The sequence below is a fragment of the Coregonus lavaretus genome (genome assembly GCF_964263955.1).
Source record: "Coregonus lavaretus genome assembly, contig: HAP1_SCAFFOLD_5672, whole genome shotgun sequence".
Lineage (NCBI taxonomy): Eukaryota > Metazoa > Chordata > Actinopteri > Salmoniformes > Salmonidae > Coregonus > Coregonus lavaretus.
Genome location: NW_028162327.1, coordinates 1 through 16489, shown reverse-complemented (window position 1 = coordinate 16489; position 16489 = coordinate 1). Strand labels below are relative to the sequence as shown.

The following is a 16489-nucleotide window of genomic DNA, read 5'->3' as shown; positions in this document are numbered from 1 at the left end:
ATATTTATGTAATTAAGTCATTAAAGTTTGACTACATTTTCTGGCGCCTCCCTCATTACAGCATCAGTTTGGGCATGAGGCTGTAGCCAATATGCATATTACCTCCAATTTACATTTTACATTTACATTTACGTCATTTAGCAGACGCTCTTATCCAGAGCGACTTACAATTTTTTTTTTTTTTTGGGGGGGTAGAAGGATTACTTTATCCTATCCCAGGTTTGACATGTAGGCTTTTTTATTTATGCAGGCCTACATGAAAAATTGATTTGAATATTATTACAATGTTGGGCTCTCTGATCCAATTCTGATCAGAATAATTGTTTGATATTGTGATGTGTGATTTTTTTTACTTGTCCATTCGGACAACTTAAATCTATATTCCTCTTGTCCGACATTTTTTTTTTTTTTTTACTTGTCCTTGACAAGAGGACAAGCGTTAATGTCGAGCCCTGTCCATAATGTGTATATGTACAGTGCCTTCAGAAAGTATTCACACCCCTTGACTTTTCCACATTTTGTTGGGTTACAGCCTGAATTTAAAATTGATTAAATTGAGATTTTGTGTCACTGATCTACACACAATACCCCATAATGTAAATTATGTTTTTAGAAATGTTTATAAATTAATAAATGAAAAGCTGAAATTTCTTCAGTCAATGAGTATTCAACCCTTTTGTTATGGCAAACCTAAATAAGTTCAGGAGTAAAGATTTGCTTAACAACTCACATAATAAGTTGAATGGACTCACTCTGTGTGCAATAATAGTGTTTAACATGATTTCTGAATGACTATCCCATCTCTGTACACCACACATACAATTATCTGTAAGGTCCCTCAGTCGAGCAGTGAATATCAAGCGCAGATCCAACCACAAAGACCAGGGAGGTTTTCCAACGCCTCGCAAAGGAATAATAACTTAATTGACAGAGTGAAAAGGAAGCCTGTACAGAATACAAATATTCCAAAACATGCATCCTGTTTGCAACAAGGCGCTAAAGTAATACTGCAAAAAAAAATGTGGCAAAGACATTAACCTTTTGAATAAAAAAGTGTTACGTTTGGGGCAAATCCAACACATCACTGAGTATATCTCTTCATATTTTCAAGCATGGTGGTGGCTGCATCATGTTATGGGTATGGGAGTTATTTTAGGATAAAAATAAATGGAATAGAGCCATGCACAGGCAAAATACTAGAGGAAAACCTGGTTCAGTCTGCTTTCCAACAGACACTGGGAGACAAATTCACCTTTCAGCAGGATAATTACTTAACACACAAGGCCAACTATACACTGAGTGTACAAAACATTAGGAACACCTTCCTAATATTGATTTGCACCACCTTTTGCCCTCAGAACAGCCTCAGTTCGTCAGGGCATGGATTCTACAAGGTGTCTAAAAAGTTCCACAGTGATGCTGGCCCACGTTGACGCCAATGCTTCCTAAAGTTATGTTAAGTTGGCTGGATGTCCCTTGGGTGGCAGTGGTGGTGGTCATGGCAATGCCAAAAGCTGAGGATGCTGTTGTTTTGGCAGCAAGTGAACCAAATGAAAATCCAGAAGTGCCTTGACCAACAAAACATGTAGTCAGTGGAATGAATGAATGCCATTTGTATTTTCATTTAACTTGCTAGCTACTTTCAGACACAAATGAGAGAACACCTCACTCTGACCAATTTATTCGCCCTAGCAGAGTTGGTTAGGCTGTTTTCATGTTTTCTAGAGCGTTGGTGACTGTAACTGTGCTGCTGGCAATGATTTAATAACGTTTTTTTTTGCTGACATTTACTGACACCGGTCATATTCAATGGGTGTTGCGGATTCGTAAATTCATCAGTTATTCTGCGCTCTGGCACACTCAGACAAGAGTGTTCTGAAATCGGAGTAGATAACCAGAGCGAATTTACGAATGAACCCTTTGTGACTGTTAACTAGTGACGACCATGATTACTCCTGTTAGCTACCAGAGAGGAAGAGAGAGGCCCAACTCGGCGAGAAATCTCTCCCTCCAGCAGGTGGCATTTTTTCATCGTTTCGCCCACCAAATTAAGAATTTGTGTATGGAGGTCAACGAGTGTCGAATTTGGTCAACTGCAACAAATGAATGGCTTATTTGCTATGTGAGGTTTATTTGATTGAATAGACGTTTTGTAATGCTTAAGTTGTTACGAGTATACTGATTTAAAAGTAGGGCACGTGACATCCCGGCAACTTTGAGAGAAAAAAACAATTTATATTCAGAGTTTTGTCTCTAGATGGCTATGCATATTCATGACAGGGGGCTAGTAACGTAGCATTTCTCTCCATTGAGGCGGTTGACGTCAACAACCCTCATCGAATATTCAAATATGGATACAATAATGTGATGTATCCACCAATCCAAAGAAAGGATAGGCGGGAGCTAGACAGCCCCGCACTGACGCTTTGTGGACAAGGACGCCCATTGTTAGGGCGGAGAGACATGTATCTTGTCAGTAGCGATATCCATAATCTTTGGCTCTACGGACACGCCTGGAGCCCAAATGGAGTTTGTCGCGCAGCGTGAGTCGAGAGGAGACGAACGGATTCGGTTCAGTCAGTCGTCCTGATGAGCCCTTCCCAGGCCCAGCTCGCTAGTTTATGGTTGTGTGGCTAGAAACTTCAGCGAGAATTTGGAACTTGTCTGCCAAAGTTGGACTTGGGAGTGTTCAGAATCATTCTGTTTTTATCGGAGTAATTATGAAAAAATATATTAACGTTAGACGTAGTTGTACATTTTTGGTGAAAATCACCACAATAAATGTGTTTTAGCTGTCACCCTGGCCTGATATTGCCTACACCTGGTATATTGGCCATATACCACAATCCCCAGAGGCCCATATTGCTATTATAAACTGGCTGCCAACGTAATTAGAGCAGTAAAAATAAATGTTTTGTCATACCCCCTGATATCAGCATTCAGGCCTCGAACCACCCAGTTTATAATAATATATGAACCTGGTGAAGTTCAAAGTACTGTTACACTCGCAGATTCAGAAACATGTAGTTAGATTTTTGTCTTTAAAAAATATAAATAACTGCAATTCAATGCTATAGTGTCAATACTTTGAAGTCGAACATTTACCTCGGGAGCGTCATCATAAAACATACACTGCCCATTGGTCAAATGGTCAAAGGTCATTTGAAAAGCCACACCTACTACTCCTCACCTGATGCCATATAAACTGGGCCCATGACGCAGATTGCCATTGTGAGCAAGTGTGTTTGGAGTTCAACCTGTTGCCTAGTTTATTTAGGTAAATCTAATTGATATGTAAACGCTTGTGGTGAGCTATCTGTGAAACTGTTTCAGGGTTCATTAATTCCTCAAAAAGGCCACCAATCCGCAGAAAAAAATGGTAAGTAGTTTTTTTTTAATTCAACATGACTGATTCATTAAAATACATTTTTCTCTGGAGTCGTGCTTCCCTGCCCGATTTCCCTGTATTCTGTTAATATAGAAAACTGACACGGAGTTGAGAGATTTGTTGGTCAAAGTTTCATCTTCTCCCAGCTTTCTGTGCTGACAGGATTTATGTTCTCCACAGTGACTGGGCTCTCCAACAACTTTTAATAGCAGTTTACACACACACCTTTTTTTTTTTTTATAAATGATTGTTGGACTAAGGATTGTTTCTCTCGACAGAGGGAGTGCATTTCCGTCCACATTGGCCAAGCAGGAGTCCAGATGGGCAATGCATGCTGGGAGTTGTATTGTCTGGAGCATGATTTCCAGCCAGATGGGACCATCCGTGAGAACGCTGCTCCTCAATTGACTGACTCATCGTTTGGCACCTTCTTCAGTGAGACTGGGGCCGGGAAATATGTTCCCAGGGCCATCTTCTTAGATCTGGAGCCTACTGTTGTGGGTGAGGAATAGCAAGCTGCTTGTATAGAGGTGATGGTCTGCCCTAGCCTGGTCCCAGATGTTAGTACGGTCTTGCCAATTCCTATCAAAACGCTGACAAAGGCTGTTGCCAAAAGCAACTGTTTGCTCTGCCCTCTGCTGCTACAAAATACATTCACTTAAATGTTACAGTGAGTGCAGGTTTTTCCCTTTTCTCCAGTGTATACCTTTTGAACCTAAAGACAATTTGCTGCTACAAACTTGAGTTGAACATGCCAATTCCTTCTATGTTGTCAATGAATGACCATAGGAGTTGGCAAGACCGCACAAACCAATCTGAGACCAGGCTATGACATGGCAAACAATTAATGCTACTCATTATGCAATGAGTGTCTAGTATGTGACGTTTTCATTTCCTCTTGTGTAGTACTGAAAATGTAACGTTGCGTTGTCGCTAACTTTCCGTATCAAAATGATAAGCAAGCATTTCACGGTAGTCTAAACCAGTTGTATTTGGCGCATGTGACAAATTGATTTGTTGTAGATGAGATCAGGAATGGCCACTACCGTCAGCTTTATCACCCTGAACAACTCATCAGTGGCAAGGAGGATGCTGCCAATAACTACGCCCGTGGCCATTACACCATCGGCAAGGAGATTGTGGACTCCGTCATGGACAGGATGCGTAAAATGGTGAGTGGCTCTGCTGAATGTTTAAAAAGCCCACTCTGATTTAGTGGTTTTGATACCCATTAATTCTTGACTATCACTTGTACATGCCTTATGAGCATAGTTTGTCTGACTAACATTAGGGTGAATATATTAATGCTTGGTATGAATAACTTGTTTTATCCTCAGGCTGATCAATGCACTGGACTACAGGGGTTCCTCATCTTCCATAGCTTTGGAGGAGGGACCGGCTCTGGCTTTACTTCCCTGTTGATGGAACGCCTGTCGGTGGATTACGGCAAGAAGTCCAAACTAGAGTTCTCAGTCTACCCTGCTCCCCAGGTGTCCACAGCAGTGGTGGAGCCCTACAACTCCATCCTGACCACCCACACCACCCTGGAGCACTCGGACTGCTCTTTCATGGTGGACAACGAGGCCATCTTTGACATCTGCAAGCGTAACCTGGGAGTGGAGCGGCCGTCTTACACCAACCTGAACCGCCTCATTGCCCAGATCGTCTCCTCCATCACAGCCTCCCTGCGCTTTGATGGCGCGCTCAATGTAGACCTGACAGAGTTCCAGACCAACCTTGTGCCTTACCCCCGTATCCACTTCCCCCTGGTCACCTATGCCCCCATCATCTCAGCAGAAAAGGCCTACCATGAGCAGCTCTCTGTCCCTGAGATCACCAACGCCTGCTTTGAGCCGGCTAACCAGATGGTGAAGTGTGATCCCAGACGTGGCAAGTACATGGCCTGCTGCTTGCTGTACCGCGGTGACGTGGTTCCCAAAGACGTCAACGCAGCCATCGCCAGCATCAAGACCCGGCGCAGCATCCAGTTTGTGGACTGGTGTCCCACTGGGTTCAAGGTGGGGATCAACTACCAGCCCCCTACGGTGGTTCCTGGAGGAGACCAGGCCAAGGTCCAGAGGGCTGTGTGCATGCTGAGCAATACCACAGCCATCGCTGAGGCTTGGAGTCGTCTGGACCACAAGTTTGACCTGCTGTACGCCAAGCGGGCCTTTGTGCACTGGTACGTGGGTGAGGGCATGGAGGAGGGAGAGTTCTCTGAGGCCAGAGAAGACATGGCTGCTCTGGAGAAGGATTACGAGGAGGTGGGGGCGGACTCTGGGGACGCCTATGAGAATGAGGAAGATGAATACTAAATCCTGTTCTCTCTAAAAAAGCCACCTTGTCTAAAGCAACCTTGTCTAAAGCAACCTTGTCTAAAGCAACTTGCAATTAAAACCAAATGCATTTGAATTCTTGCTTTGTTTGATTTTATATTAATCCTAGTTTATTGTTGAAGAGTGTCTGTAGCTTTTAGGGGGATGACGTTCTCTAGAACAAGTTGCTTATTAATTGTGATTAACATTAAAGCCACTGACTTTTGGTACATCTACAAGCAACTAAAGACTGCACTGATACTTCTCTTGAAAGACTAAACATGCTCCTCAGCGTAAACCCTCAAATGGGGAAGATTGCCAGCCACAGTAATCTGCATTTGGTTGACTTTAGATCCATAACTGACTACGGTATCTTGCATTGTCAAGTCTCACATTTTGGGCCAAATCCTGATCTCCCTGGTGACCAATAATCCTGGGCCAGGTTCTGGTCACCACGTTGATTCCTTAACGTTTGGCTGAAACCAGACTAATCTTTAATAATGCTACAACCAAGATGTTTGACATGTTTTGAGAACATTTTAGATCTATCACATGGACCTCATCAGTGACGCAGCGTTTCCACATATTTCAGAAATCAATGTATTTAGCTAAATCTTAAATATCCCTACCCCAAGGGGAAGGTTGCAGTATTGTGCATATCAGTATAATCAATAAGGCCCAGATTCCGACCACAGTTAAGCGGGAGTAAATGGATTGTAATTACCTTTTTTATGCACTTCTCTCTATGCGTAGTTTGGCACGCGGCGTCTACAGATAAGACGTATTCTGACTTGACTTCATTCCACCAACTTGATCATTACACAGGCGCACCTTGTGCTGGGGACAAAAGGCCACAAAAAATGTGCAGTTTTGCCAACACAATGCCACGTCTGAAGTTTTGAGGGAGCGTGCAATTGGCATGCTGACTGCAGGAATGTCCACCAGAGCTGCTGCCAGAGAATTGGATGTTCATTCTCTACCATAAGCTGCCTCCGTTTAAGACCGTACGTGCAGACCACGTGTAACCACGCCAGCCCAGGACCTCCACATCGTCAGACCTGCCACCAGGACAGCTGATGAAACTGCAGTATGTGGGGGAAAAACATTCTGATTGGGTGGGCCTATGGCCTGCCCAGTCATGTGAAATCCATAGATTAGGGCCAAATTGATTTCCTTATGAACTGTAACTCAGGGAAATTGTTGCATATTGAGTTTATATTTTTGTTCAGTGTATTTAGTTGGCTTTCTTTCGTTGATTGAATGATCCCCTTCTCTTGATGTATTCTAGTCTGTCGACAAAATTCGAATTAAAGAAGGTACACTGTATTTAAAGTGATGGCTTAAGATAAATGGACTGGAAAACCTACCAGAAAATCTGTTGGCCAGCAAGTGGGAGGGTTTTCAGCAGTTGACATTTATTCAGCGTGCACAAGAGAACCACACCTACGCTAGCCAAGTCTGAATACTAACTACTGAGAAGAGCATAGGAAAGGCTAATTTCCTAAGTCCAAATCGGGGCCCTAAGTGTTTCCAATGGGATCCTCTTTTCAGTTGCATTATTAGTGGCATTAACATCTGCATTTAAATAAAGTACCAAAATGTAAACGTTTGACTTTTATTTACAAATTGCAATTTTTCCTGTATGTAACATTAAAACATATCCACAGTTTTCAAGAGATGAATATGTACACTTTAATTTCCTTTTGATTAACACTGGCATCAGTCAGCAATTACCATAATAATACGATTTACAATGCAAATACTGTCATCGTATTCTGTCAAGGCAACTTCCAGCATCAAAATCTTTAAAAATACATGATTTTGTTCCACATTTAAAATATGAATTCATTTATCAACTGTCATAGATATTTCATAATAGCCAATAATCTATAAAAAGCATTGTTTTCACGTAGAAAAGACGGAAAAATCAACCGTATGTTCTTGTGTATACATCAAGAGAAGGGGTAGAGCAGTTAAAGAGGTAGAGGTCAAGCAAACAGAAATATACAGACTCCTGTAAGAATTTACTTTCATGAAACAAGGGACTGCTTTCCCAGACACAGATTAAGCCTAGTTCTGAGACTAAGAACCATGCTAAATGGAGATTCTCTATTGAAAGTACCAGTAAATCCAAGACTAGGCTTGATCTTTGTTCCGGGACACAAGCCCAGAATGTTTTAAGGCATTTATTGAACGTTGGTTGAGCAGTGGTTTTTGTAAACCCACCGCTTGGTTCTGTTCTGTCTTCAAGGTGCTGTGTCAACTCTCCAGTGTGCGTAGTTCTGCTCTCACAAAATCTCAGGAGAGGACGTTGTTGTGTACAGCACTGGGACTTTAAAAAGGGTTTCTATCCTGAGATTTTCTCCTCTGCTTGAAGACATCGGAGCACGTATAAGATCACTTGATAGCAGAAGATGTATTGTTCCTGTGTGGAGCAAACACAAATGAGAGAATATGTATATTATTATTCATGCAGAAATAGCATAGTATGTAGACTACAGGCTCTTTAAAGAGATCAAACATATTGTAGTTGTATAAAAATGTACAACTGAAATTACTTAAAATTGTAAAGTTACCTCTGTTTGTACCATTCCTTGTCTCTGCAGTCTCATGTTACGTACCACATCTGAAATATCAAACTGAAAACAAAAGTGTTTTAAAATACATTCTCTCAGAAACAGAACTAAAATGTGGTTGGACATTTCTAGCATAATAAAAGCTATATAAAAGCTATAGGCTTGTCACCATACTTACATCAACATCTTTACTGATGAGGCCTAGAACCACGTCTATGCAGATGAGGGTTCCGGATCGGCCAATCCCTGCACTGCAGTGCGTGATGATGGGTCCTGATTGGTGGATGTGCCTCATGTAGGATATGAACGTCAACAGCTGCTCAGGCTGTGAGGGGGTACCGTGGTCTGGCCAGCCGGTATAGTTCAGGTGGGTGACGCGTTGAATCTCTTCGGTCTAGAACAGGAGGGGAAGAAGAGGAATAGGGTATTATTATCACTCTGATGCTCTGAATGCATTGCACAGTACCCAAATCATTCAATGATTATACATTTTACATTTTAGTCATTTAGCAGACGCTCTTATCCAGAGCGACTTACAGTTTGTGAATACCGGCCATTCCCTCCCCTACCCTGGACGACGCTGGGCCAATTGTGCGGCGCCCCATGAGTCTCCCGGTCGCGGCCGGCTGCGACAGAGCCTGGATTCGAACTAGGATCTCTAGTGGCACAGTTAGCACTGTGATGCAGTGCCTTAGACCACTGCGCCACTCAGGAGTATTATGCACTGGCTTTTGTTTGTTTGTTTAACCTTATTACTAAATACAAAATACACGTCCGGTCCTTTACATTTACTTGGTAATAAAGTAAAATTATATCAAAAAGAAATCACTTCAAGGTTAAGTATGGAGTCCTGCAAGGCTCTGTTCTGGGGCCATTACTCCTGTCCTTATACCTTACGTTAAGTCTCACCTGGATATCTTTGACCTCGATGAGACGGATAACAAAGTGGTCCAGGTGCTGATCTTTGACCAGGGTGATCTGCAGCCTCTCGTCCACCATCTCAGCCGTCTGCAGGGTGTCGGGCCAGTACCGTTGACATTTCACCTTTCCCCCTTCCACTTCCTGGGTCATCATAGCGATGACATTGGATTTCTGCTCCCAGATCATCTGCCAGAAGTCACCCAGAGTGGTGGGTAAGGGTCCTTGACAAGCAATGTACATGAAGTTCTCGTCCTTCACTGGCATGTTGATAAAGTTGGCGTTTATGTAGCCGCCATCTTTACCCAGGATCACTCTGGTGGTATCAACTGGAGAAACAAGAGAAAACACAGGAGAGGGTTTGACTGGGCTTGTTTTCTACTGCACTGGGCTATTATTGAAGTAGATGCGGAGGAATATTGACACACGAGATGCACTATTTCCCAGTTAAAACACTTACTCAGTGATGACGCTATTTTCGTTGTGACATTCGATCTAAAGTGTGCACTTACAAGGGACAATGTTCTTATAACGATTCTTTTTCTTGTTTTCCTTCGTCTGACCAATTAGACAGTCATCCAGCGGCTGTAGATTCTGTAGATTCTGGTGAGAGAAGAAGTATAAATTGGCCTTAAATCTCAGTCCCATGGACACAAATAAGTAATTTTTGAAGAAAATAAAAAATGTCCTGTACTATATTGATGTCATGTATTATGCATCTAAGTGAGTGTTTTCTTATGCTATTTTCTATGCACATTTTTTATATGTACACTTTGCAAGAATTAATAAAAGTCAAAACGGCAGCAGCCACAATAATAAAGATCAGCGCTACACAAAAAGCGTATTCTCTTTAGAGCTACATACTATGGAAGAAGAAGAAGAAGAGGGGATATAGCTGAGGCCGTTTAATGCAGGGTATCAAACTCATTCCACGGAGGGCCTAGTGTCTGCAGGTTTTTTCCTTTCAATTAAGCCCTAGACAACCAGGTGAGGGGAGTTCCCTACTAATTAGTGACCTTAATTCATCAAGTCCAAGGGAGGGGTGAAAACCCGCAGACACTCGGCCCTCCGTGGAATGGGTTTGACACGTGATGTGAGGTTTCTATACTTGTCTAGATCAGACAGACAGTTCGTACCTCAAACTCCTGCAAAGGGATCTTCTGTTCGAGCAGGCCCCTCAGCATACGCACCACAGTGTTGAGCTTGGCCCTAGTGTACTGTCCATCAGGGACCACTTTCACCAGGGGCAGAGAGGTCAGCTCATCCTCTGTAATGATGGGTTTATCTGGGGAGGGGATGATCATGTTGAGAGACTTACCTAACCAGAGACTTACCTAACCACTCACTCAATAAAATCAATTTAATTGTATATTTGGAAGAGGATATTCAAAATCGGCAGATCCAAAAGGTTAATTAACGTTAGGCATCGAAATTGGTGAGGTTGAGTCGTTGGGTGCGGTGTTCACGCTCAGTGAATTTCCAGTTAATATTCTCTATAGACAGCTTACCGTCAGTGAATTTCCAGTTAATATTCTCTATAGACAGCTTACCGTCAGTGAATTTCCAGTTAATATTCTCTATAGACAGCTTACCGTCAGTGAATTTCCAGTTAATATTCTCTATAGACAGCTTACCGTCAGTGAATTTCCAGTTAATATTCTCTATAGACAGCTTACCGTCAGTGAATTTCCAGTTAATATTCTCTATAGACAGCTTACCGTCAGTGAATTTCCAGTTAATATTCTCTATAGACAGCTTACCGTCAGTGAATGTCCAGGTAATATTCTCTATAGGCAGCTCGTCACTCCCCCAGGTAATATTCTCTATAGGCAGCTTACCGTCAGTGAATGTCCAGGTAATATTCTCTATAGGCAGCTTACCGTCAATGAATGTCCAGGTAATATTCTCTATAGGCAGCTCGTCACTCCCCCAGGTAATATTCTCTATAGGCAGCTCGTCACTCCCCCAGGTAATATTCTCTATAGGCAGCTCGTCACTCCCCCAGGTAATATTCTCTCTAGGCAGCTTACCGTCAGTGAATGTCCAGGTAATATTCTCTATAGGCAGCTCGTCACTCCCCCAGGTAATATTCTCTATAGGCAGCTTACCGTCAGTGAATTTCCAGGTAATATTCTCTATAGGCAGCTCGTCACTCCCCCAGGTAATATTCTCTATAGGCAGCTTACCGTCAGTGAATTTCCAGGTAATATTCTCTATAGACAGCTTACCGTCAGTGAATTTCCAGGTAATATTCTCTATAGGCAGCTCGTCACTCCCCCAGGTAATCTCATCCTCTTCCGGAACCTCTGATGTCATCTGCATGTAGCTGGGAAGGAACATACGATTTGACATTTTAAAAAATATACAAAAATGTCCCCTGGGGACTTTCAGTCACAGTATTCTGGAACAGAACAAAATACTGGAGCCCCCCTTACCTCTCATTCAGTGGGTCGTCTACACTTTCCTCTTTCCAGTCGGCTTTCCGGGAGGTCTGGAATTCCACACAACACAGAAAACAGATGTGAATGGAATTAAACTACAATGTAGAAGAAAAAAAAAAAAAAAGTGTTTTGACCCTCTAGGACTGTAGTTGAATAGCCCCCGCCTCAGAGGCAGGTCCTCCCCAGAGTATGTACCCACCTCAGGAGAGTCCTCTGGTAGAGAGGAGCCGTCACGGTCTGTGTCTTCACACAGATCAGTGTTCTCCACCTCACCGTCTCTCCTCCTCCGCTCCGTTGAACCTACATCATAGTCTGGGGAGGCCGTCACAGGAGGGAAGAAGACAGTCAAACTGGCTTGTGCTCTAACACAGTGTGGAGGAGCAGGCGTCAGAAAAATTGTAACTTTTGAACACACAGATCTGTACGGATAAAAGAGTAGTAATCCTACCTATTGGCGGTATGTCAGGAGGGCTACTGTTCTCATTAGGCAGACCACACAGTTTAGTCTTCATTCCACTGTCGTCGGCGTCGTCAGCGTTGCCGTTGCATTCGTCAGAGTTGATGGGGAGGTAGGACAGGTAGGTGTTGGGGTTTTGGTCCGGCGGTCTGGACACTATGAGGTGCACCAGTCCTTTGGCCTTTCGGATAGTGGTGACAGCTTTAGTGTGAGACACGCCAGTCATCAGCTCCTCGTTCACCTGTGGATAGAGACACCGTCAGCTGGAAACCTCAGAGCTGGGTCATGTTTGGTAGGGTGAAACGTTTTGAAATGGAGTGAAACAGGGAGGTAATGCCTGAATTTGTCCAATGAGAACAAATATTTTCGTTTTGCCGTTGTAAAACATTTATTACAGCGTGCCCTAGTGCACAACCCTGCATTCAGATGAGTTACGGTCAAATATCACCACCTAGTGGACAACAGCTGTTGTTACATTGAAAAGACCTCAGTAGATCAGACTCACTTTGAGCAGTCTATCCCCTACTTGCAGCCGTCCTGTACGATCTGCTATGCCACCAGGGGTGATGGACTTGACAAAGATGCCCCTCTCTCCTCCGATGACAGAGAAGCCTAGGCCTCCTGCTGCAGGCTTGTCCAGGTCCAACTGAATGATCTCCTCCTGGAAGCACAACAAAACAGAATTAGAATATTACTTTCACTGGCCAATGTCCAGGGGCAATGGAACATCTCAGAAAGACACACACAGAGGTTGGAGTCATCAACTCGCACAGATCAGAACGCTTTAGTCTACATATTTTATTGACTACTAAAGGACATATCCTTATAGCCATCAACTGGGCCACCGTGGAAACGGTCAAAAAAAATGTAAAGTTCCACAGCACACACATCTCCGAGGAGCTGAAATGGTCAAACCACACAGACACCCTTGGTGAAGGCATGACAGCGACTCTTCAACCTCAGGATGCTGAAGAAATCCGTCCTGTCCCCGAGGGCCCTCAGTGTTCTACAGGAGCACCATCGAGAGCATACTGTCGGGCTGCATCACAGCCTGGTACGGCAACTCCACCGCCGTGTTCTACAGGAACCCCATCAAGAGCATACTGTCGGGCTGCATCACAGCCTGGTACGGCAACTACACTGCCGTGGACCGCAAGCCTCTTCAGAGGGTGATACGTGCAGCCGAACGCTCCATTGGGTGCACACTGCCTGCCCTACAGGACACCTACAACACCAGGTGTCACAGGAAGGCCAAGAAGATAATCGGGGACCCCAGCCATGGACAGTTCTCCCCGCTTCCATCACTCTGCACGGAGCGAAAGGCTAGAGCTGCCACTTTCAAGGAGCGGGGACACTTATAAGAAATCCCGCTATGCCCTCCGACGAATCATCAAACAGGCAAAGCATCAATACAGGACTAAGATTGAATCCTACTACACCGGCTCTGACGCTCGTCAGATGTGGCAGGGCTTGCAAACTATCACGGATTACAAAGGGAAGCCCAGTCGCGAGCTGCCCAGTGACGCAAGCCTACCAGACGAGCTGAATGACATCTATGCGCGCTTCGAGGCAAGCAACACTGAAGCATGCATGAGAGCACCAGTTGTTCCGGACGACTGTGATCACGCTCTCCACAGCCGGTGAGTAAGACCTTTAAACAGGTCAACATTCACATGGCCTCAGGGCCAGACGGATTACCAGGATGTGTACTCAGAGAATGCGCTGACCAACTGGCAAGTGTCTTCATTGACATTTTCAACCTCTCCCTAACAGAGTCTGTAATACCTATGTTTCAAGCAGACCACCATAGTCCCTGTGCCCAAGAACACTAAGATAACCTGCCTAAATGACTAACAACCCGTAGCACTCACGTCTGTAGCCATGAAGTGCTTTGAAAGGCTGGTCATGGCTAACATCAACACCATTATCCCAGAAACCCTAGACCCACTCCAATTCGCATACCGGCCCAACAGATCCACAGATGACGCAATCCCTATTGCGCTCCACACTGCCCTTTCCCACCTGGACAAACGGAACACCTATGTGAGAATGCTGTTCATTGACTACAGCTCATCGTTCAACACCATAGTGCCCTCAAAGCTCATCTCTAAGCTAAGGACCCTGGGACTAAACACCTCCCTCTGCAACTGGACTCCTGGCATCCGACCGCAAGGCGCTACAGAGGGTAGCGCGTATGGCCCAGTACATCACTGGGGCCAAGCTTCCTGCCATCCAGGACCTCTATACCAGGCAGTGTCAGAGGAAGGCCTTAAAAATGGTCAAAGACTCCAGTCACCCAAGTCATAGACTGTTCTCTCTGCTACCGCACAGAAAGCGGTACCGGAGCGCCAAGTCTAGGCGCATGTGACAAATAACATTTGATTGGATTCAGATGCGGGCAGTATAGGAGCTTCATGGCAAAAACTAAGATTGGCCAATAGCTTCTACCCCCAGACCATTAGGACATTTACCCTGTCCCCACCCAATTGACATTTATAATGCTGAATAGTCCCCCCCCCCCGTTGGAGCTCGGAGCTTAAGACTTTCACCGTACCCTACATTCACATCTGCAACCCTGTGCATTTAACTAATAAACTCTCTCTCTAGCCAAGTTAATGCAATTACATATCGTTATAGGCAAGTTAATGCAATTTAAATGTGTGTAAGTGATTGAAGTTCAGTTGCTATAGTCACATGTAAAGCAAAGTGTAATCGAAATCTATCTAATAATGGGAAAGTATTGTGCAGTAGACTGAATAAAGCAGGGCAGGTGAAGTTACCTCTAGAAGACATAGCGTAGATAAGGCCTCTGTTTCTCTGCGATCTGCCCCATAGACATAATCTGTAACGGGGGGGGGGAGGAGTCCATCACACTCAACAACAACATACCAGCGTTATGTATTGTTCATAACATACACCTTCAGAAGGTATTCATACCCCTTGACTTATTCCACATTTTGTTGCGTTACAGTCTGAATTCAAAATGGATTAAATTGATGTTGTTTTCTCACCCATCTACACAATACCCCATAATAACAAAGTGAAAATATGTTTTTAGAAGTGTTTGCAAATGTATTGAAAATGAAATACAGAAATATCTAATTTACATAAGTATTCACACCCCTGAGTCAATACATGTTAAAATCACCCTTGGCAGCAATTACAGCTGTGAGTCTTTCTGGGTAAGTCTCTAAGAGCTTTGCACACCTGGATTGTACAATATTTGCACATTATTCTTTTAAAAATTCTTCAAGCTCTGTCAAGTTGATTGTTGATTATTGCTAGACAGCCATTTTCATGTGTTGCCATAGATTTCCAAGCAGATTTATGTCAAAACTAACTAGGCCACTCAGGAACATTCAATGTCGTATTGGTAAGCAATACGTATATGTATATTTGGCCTGGTGTTTTAGGTTATTGTCCTGCTGAAAGGTGAATTAATCTCCCAGTGTCTGGTGGAAAGCAGACTGAACCAGGTTTTGCCTGTGCTTAGCTCCATTCCGTTTCTTTATCCTGAAAAACTCCCCAGTCCTTAATGATTACAAGCATACCCATAACATGATGCAGCCACCACTATGCTTGAAAATATGGAGCGTGGTACTCAGTAATGTGTTGTATTGGATTTGCCCTAAACGTAACACTTTGTTTTCAGAACAAAAAGTTAATTGCTTTGCCAAATTTTTTGCAGTATTCCTTTAGTGCCTTGTTGCAAACAGGATGCATGTTTTGGAATATTTGTATTCCGTACAGAATTCCTTCTTTTCACTCTGTCATCTATGTTAGTATTGTGGAGTAACTACAATGTTGTTGATCCATCCTCAGTTTTCTCCTTTCACAGCCATTAAACTCTGTAACTGTTTTAAAGTCACCATTGGCCTCATGGTGAAATCCCTGAGCAGTTTCCTTCCTCTCCGGCAACTAAGTTAGGAAGGATGCCTGTATCTTTGTAGTGACTGGGTGTATTGATACACCATCCAAAGCCTAATGAATAACTTCACCATGCTCAAAGGGATATTCAGCAAAAAATTTTTTTTTTACACATCTACCAATCGGTGGCCTTCTTTGCGAGGCATTGGAAAAACCTCCTTGGGCCTTTGTGCTTGAATCTGTGTATGTCTGGGGTACGGAGATTGGGTAGTCATAAAAAATTAATAATCATGTGACACAATCTAAATTTAATCAATTTAAAATTCAGGCTGTAACAACAAAAATGTGGAAAGAGTAGAGGGGTGTGTATACTTTCTGAAGGCACTGTGAAGAAGGTAAGAGAACTTGAGTGATGTACTGTGGTGTACCAGAATGCTATACACATCAGCAAATCTTTCAAAGGATAAAATCAACGATTTGTTTCAAAGGATAAAATCAACGATTTGTATGGATAGGCTTCTACAAGT

The 16489-nt window shown here is 43.5% G+C and overlaps 2 protein-coding genes across 2 annotated transcripts; one reads left to right on the top strand and one right to left on the bottom strand.

Moving 5' to 3' along the window:
- The first annotated feature begins 2430 nt into the window (after nucleotides 1–2430).
- Nucleotides 2431–5800, top strand: LOC311119349 (tubulin alpha chain-like). Its single transcript, XM_084194070.1, has 4 exons — nucleotides 2431–3379; nucleotides 3667–3889; nucleotides 4412–4560; nucleotides 4726–5800. Exons 1-4 carry the CDS (start codon nucleotides 3377–3379, stop codon nucleotides 5701–5703), a joined length of 1353 nt encoding a protein of 450 aa, XP_084050196.1. The 5' UTR covers nucleotides 2431–3376; the 3' UTR covers nucleotides 5704–5800.
- A 1504-nt stretch (nucleotides 5801–7304) lies between these two features.
- On the bottom strand, nucleotides 7305–14968 carry LOC311119350 (tyrosine-protein phosphatase non-receptor type 13-like; the record flags this gene model as incomplete). Its single annotated transcript, XM_084194071.1, has 12 exons — nucleotides 7305–8128; nucleotides 8280–8342; nucleotides 8458–8673; nucleotides 9189–9526; nucleotides 9710–9800; nucleotides 10334–10482; nucleotides 11426–11523; nucleotides 11633–11688; nucleotides 11838–11950; nucleotides 12087–12336; nucleotides 12601–12756; nucleotides 14876–14968. Coding segments are annotated over 12 exons (1701 nt in total), but the record flags the coding sequence as incomplete, so codon positions are not given.
- Nucleotides 14969–16489: the final 1521 nt, after the last annotated feature.

Coding starts and splice junctions, on each gene's coding strand:
- LOC311119349 (XM_084194070.1), top strand. Junction 3,890..4,411: donor TCTGGAGCCTACTGTTGTGG/GTGAGGAATAGC, acceptor GATTTGTTGTAG/ATGAGATCAGGAATGGCCAC. Junction 4,561..4,725: donor TGGACAGGATGCGTAAAATG/GTGAGTGGCTCT, acceptor TTTTATCCTCAG/GCTGATCAATGCACTGGACT.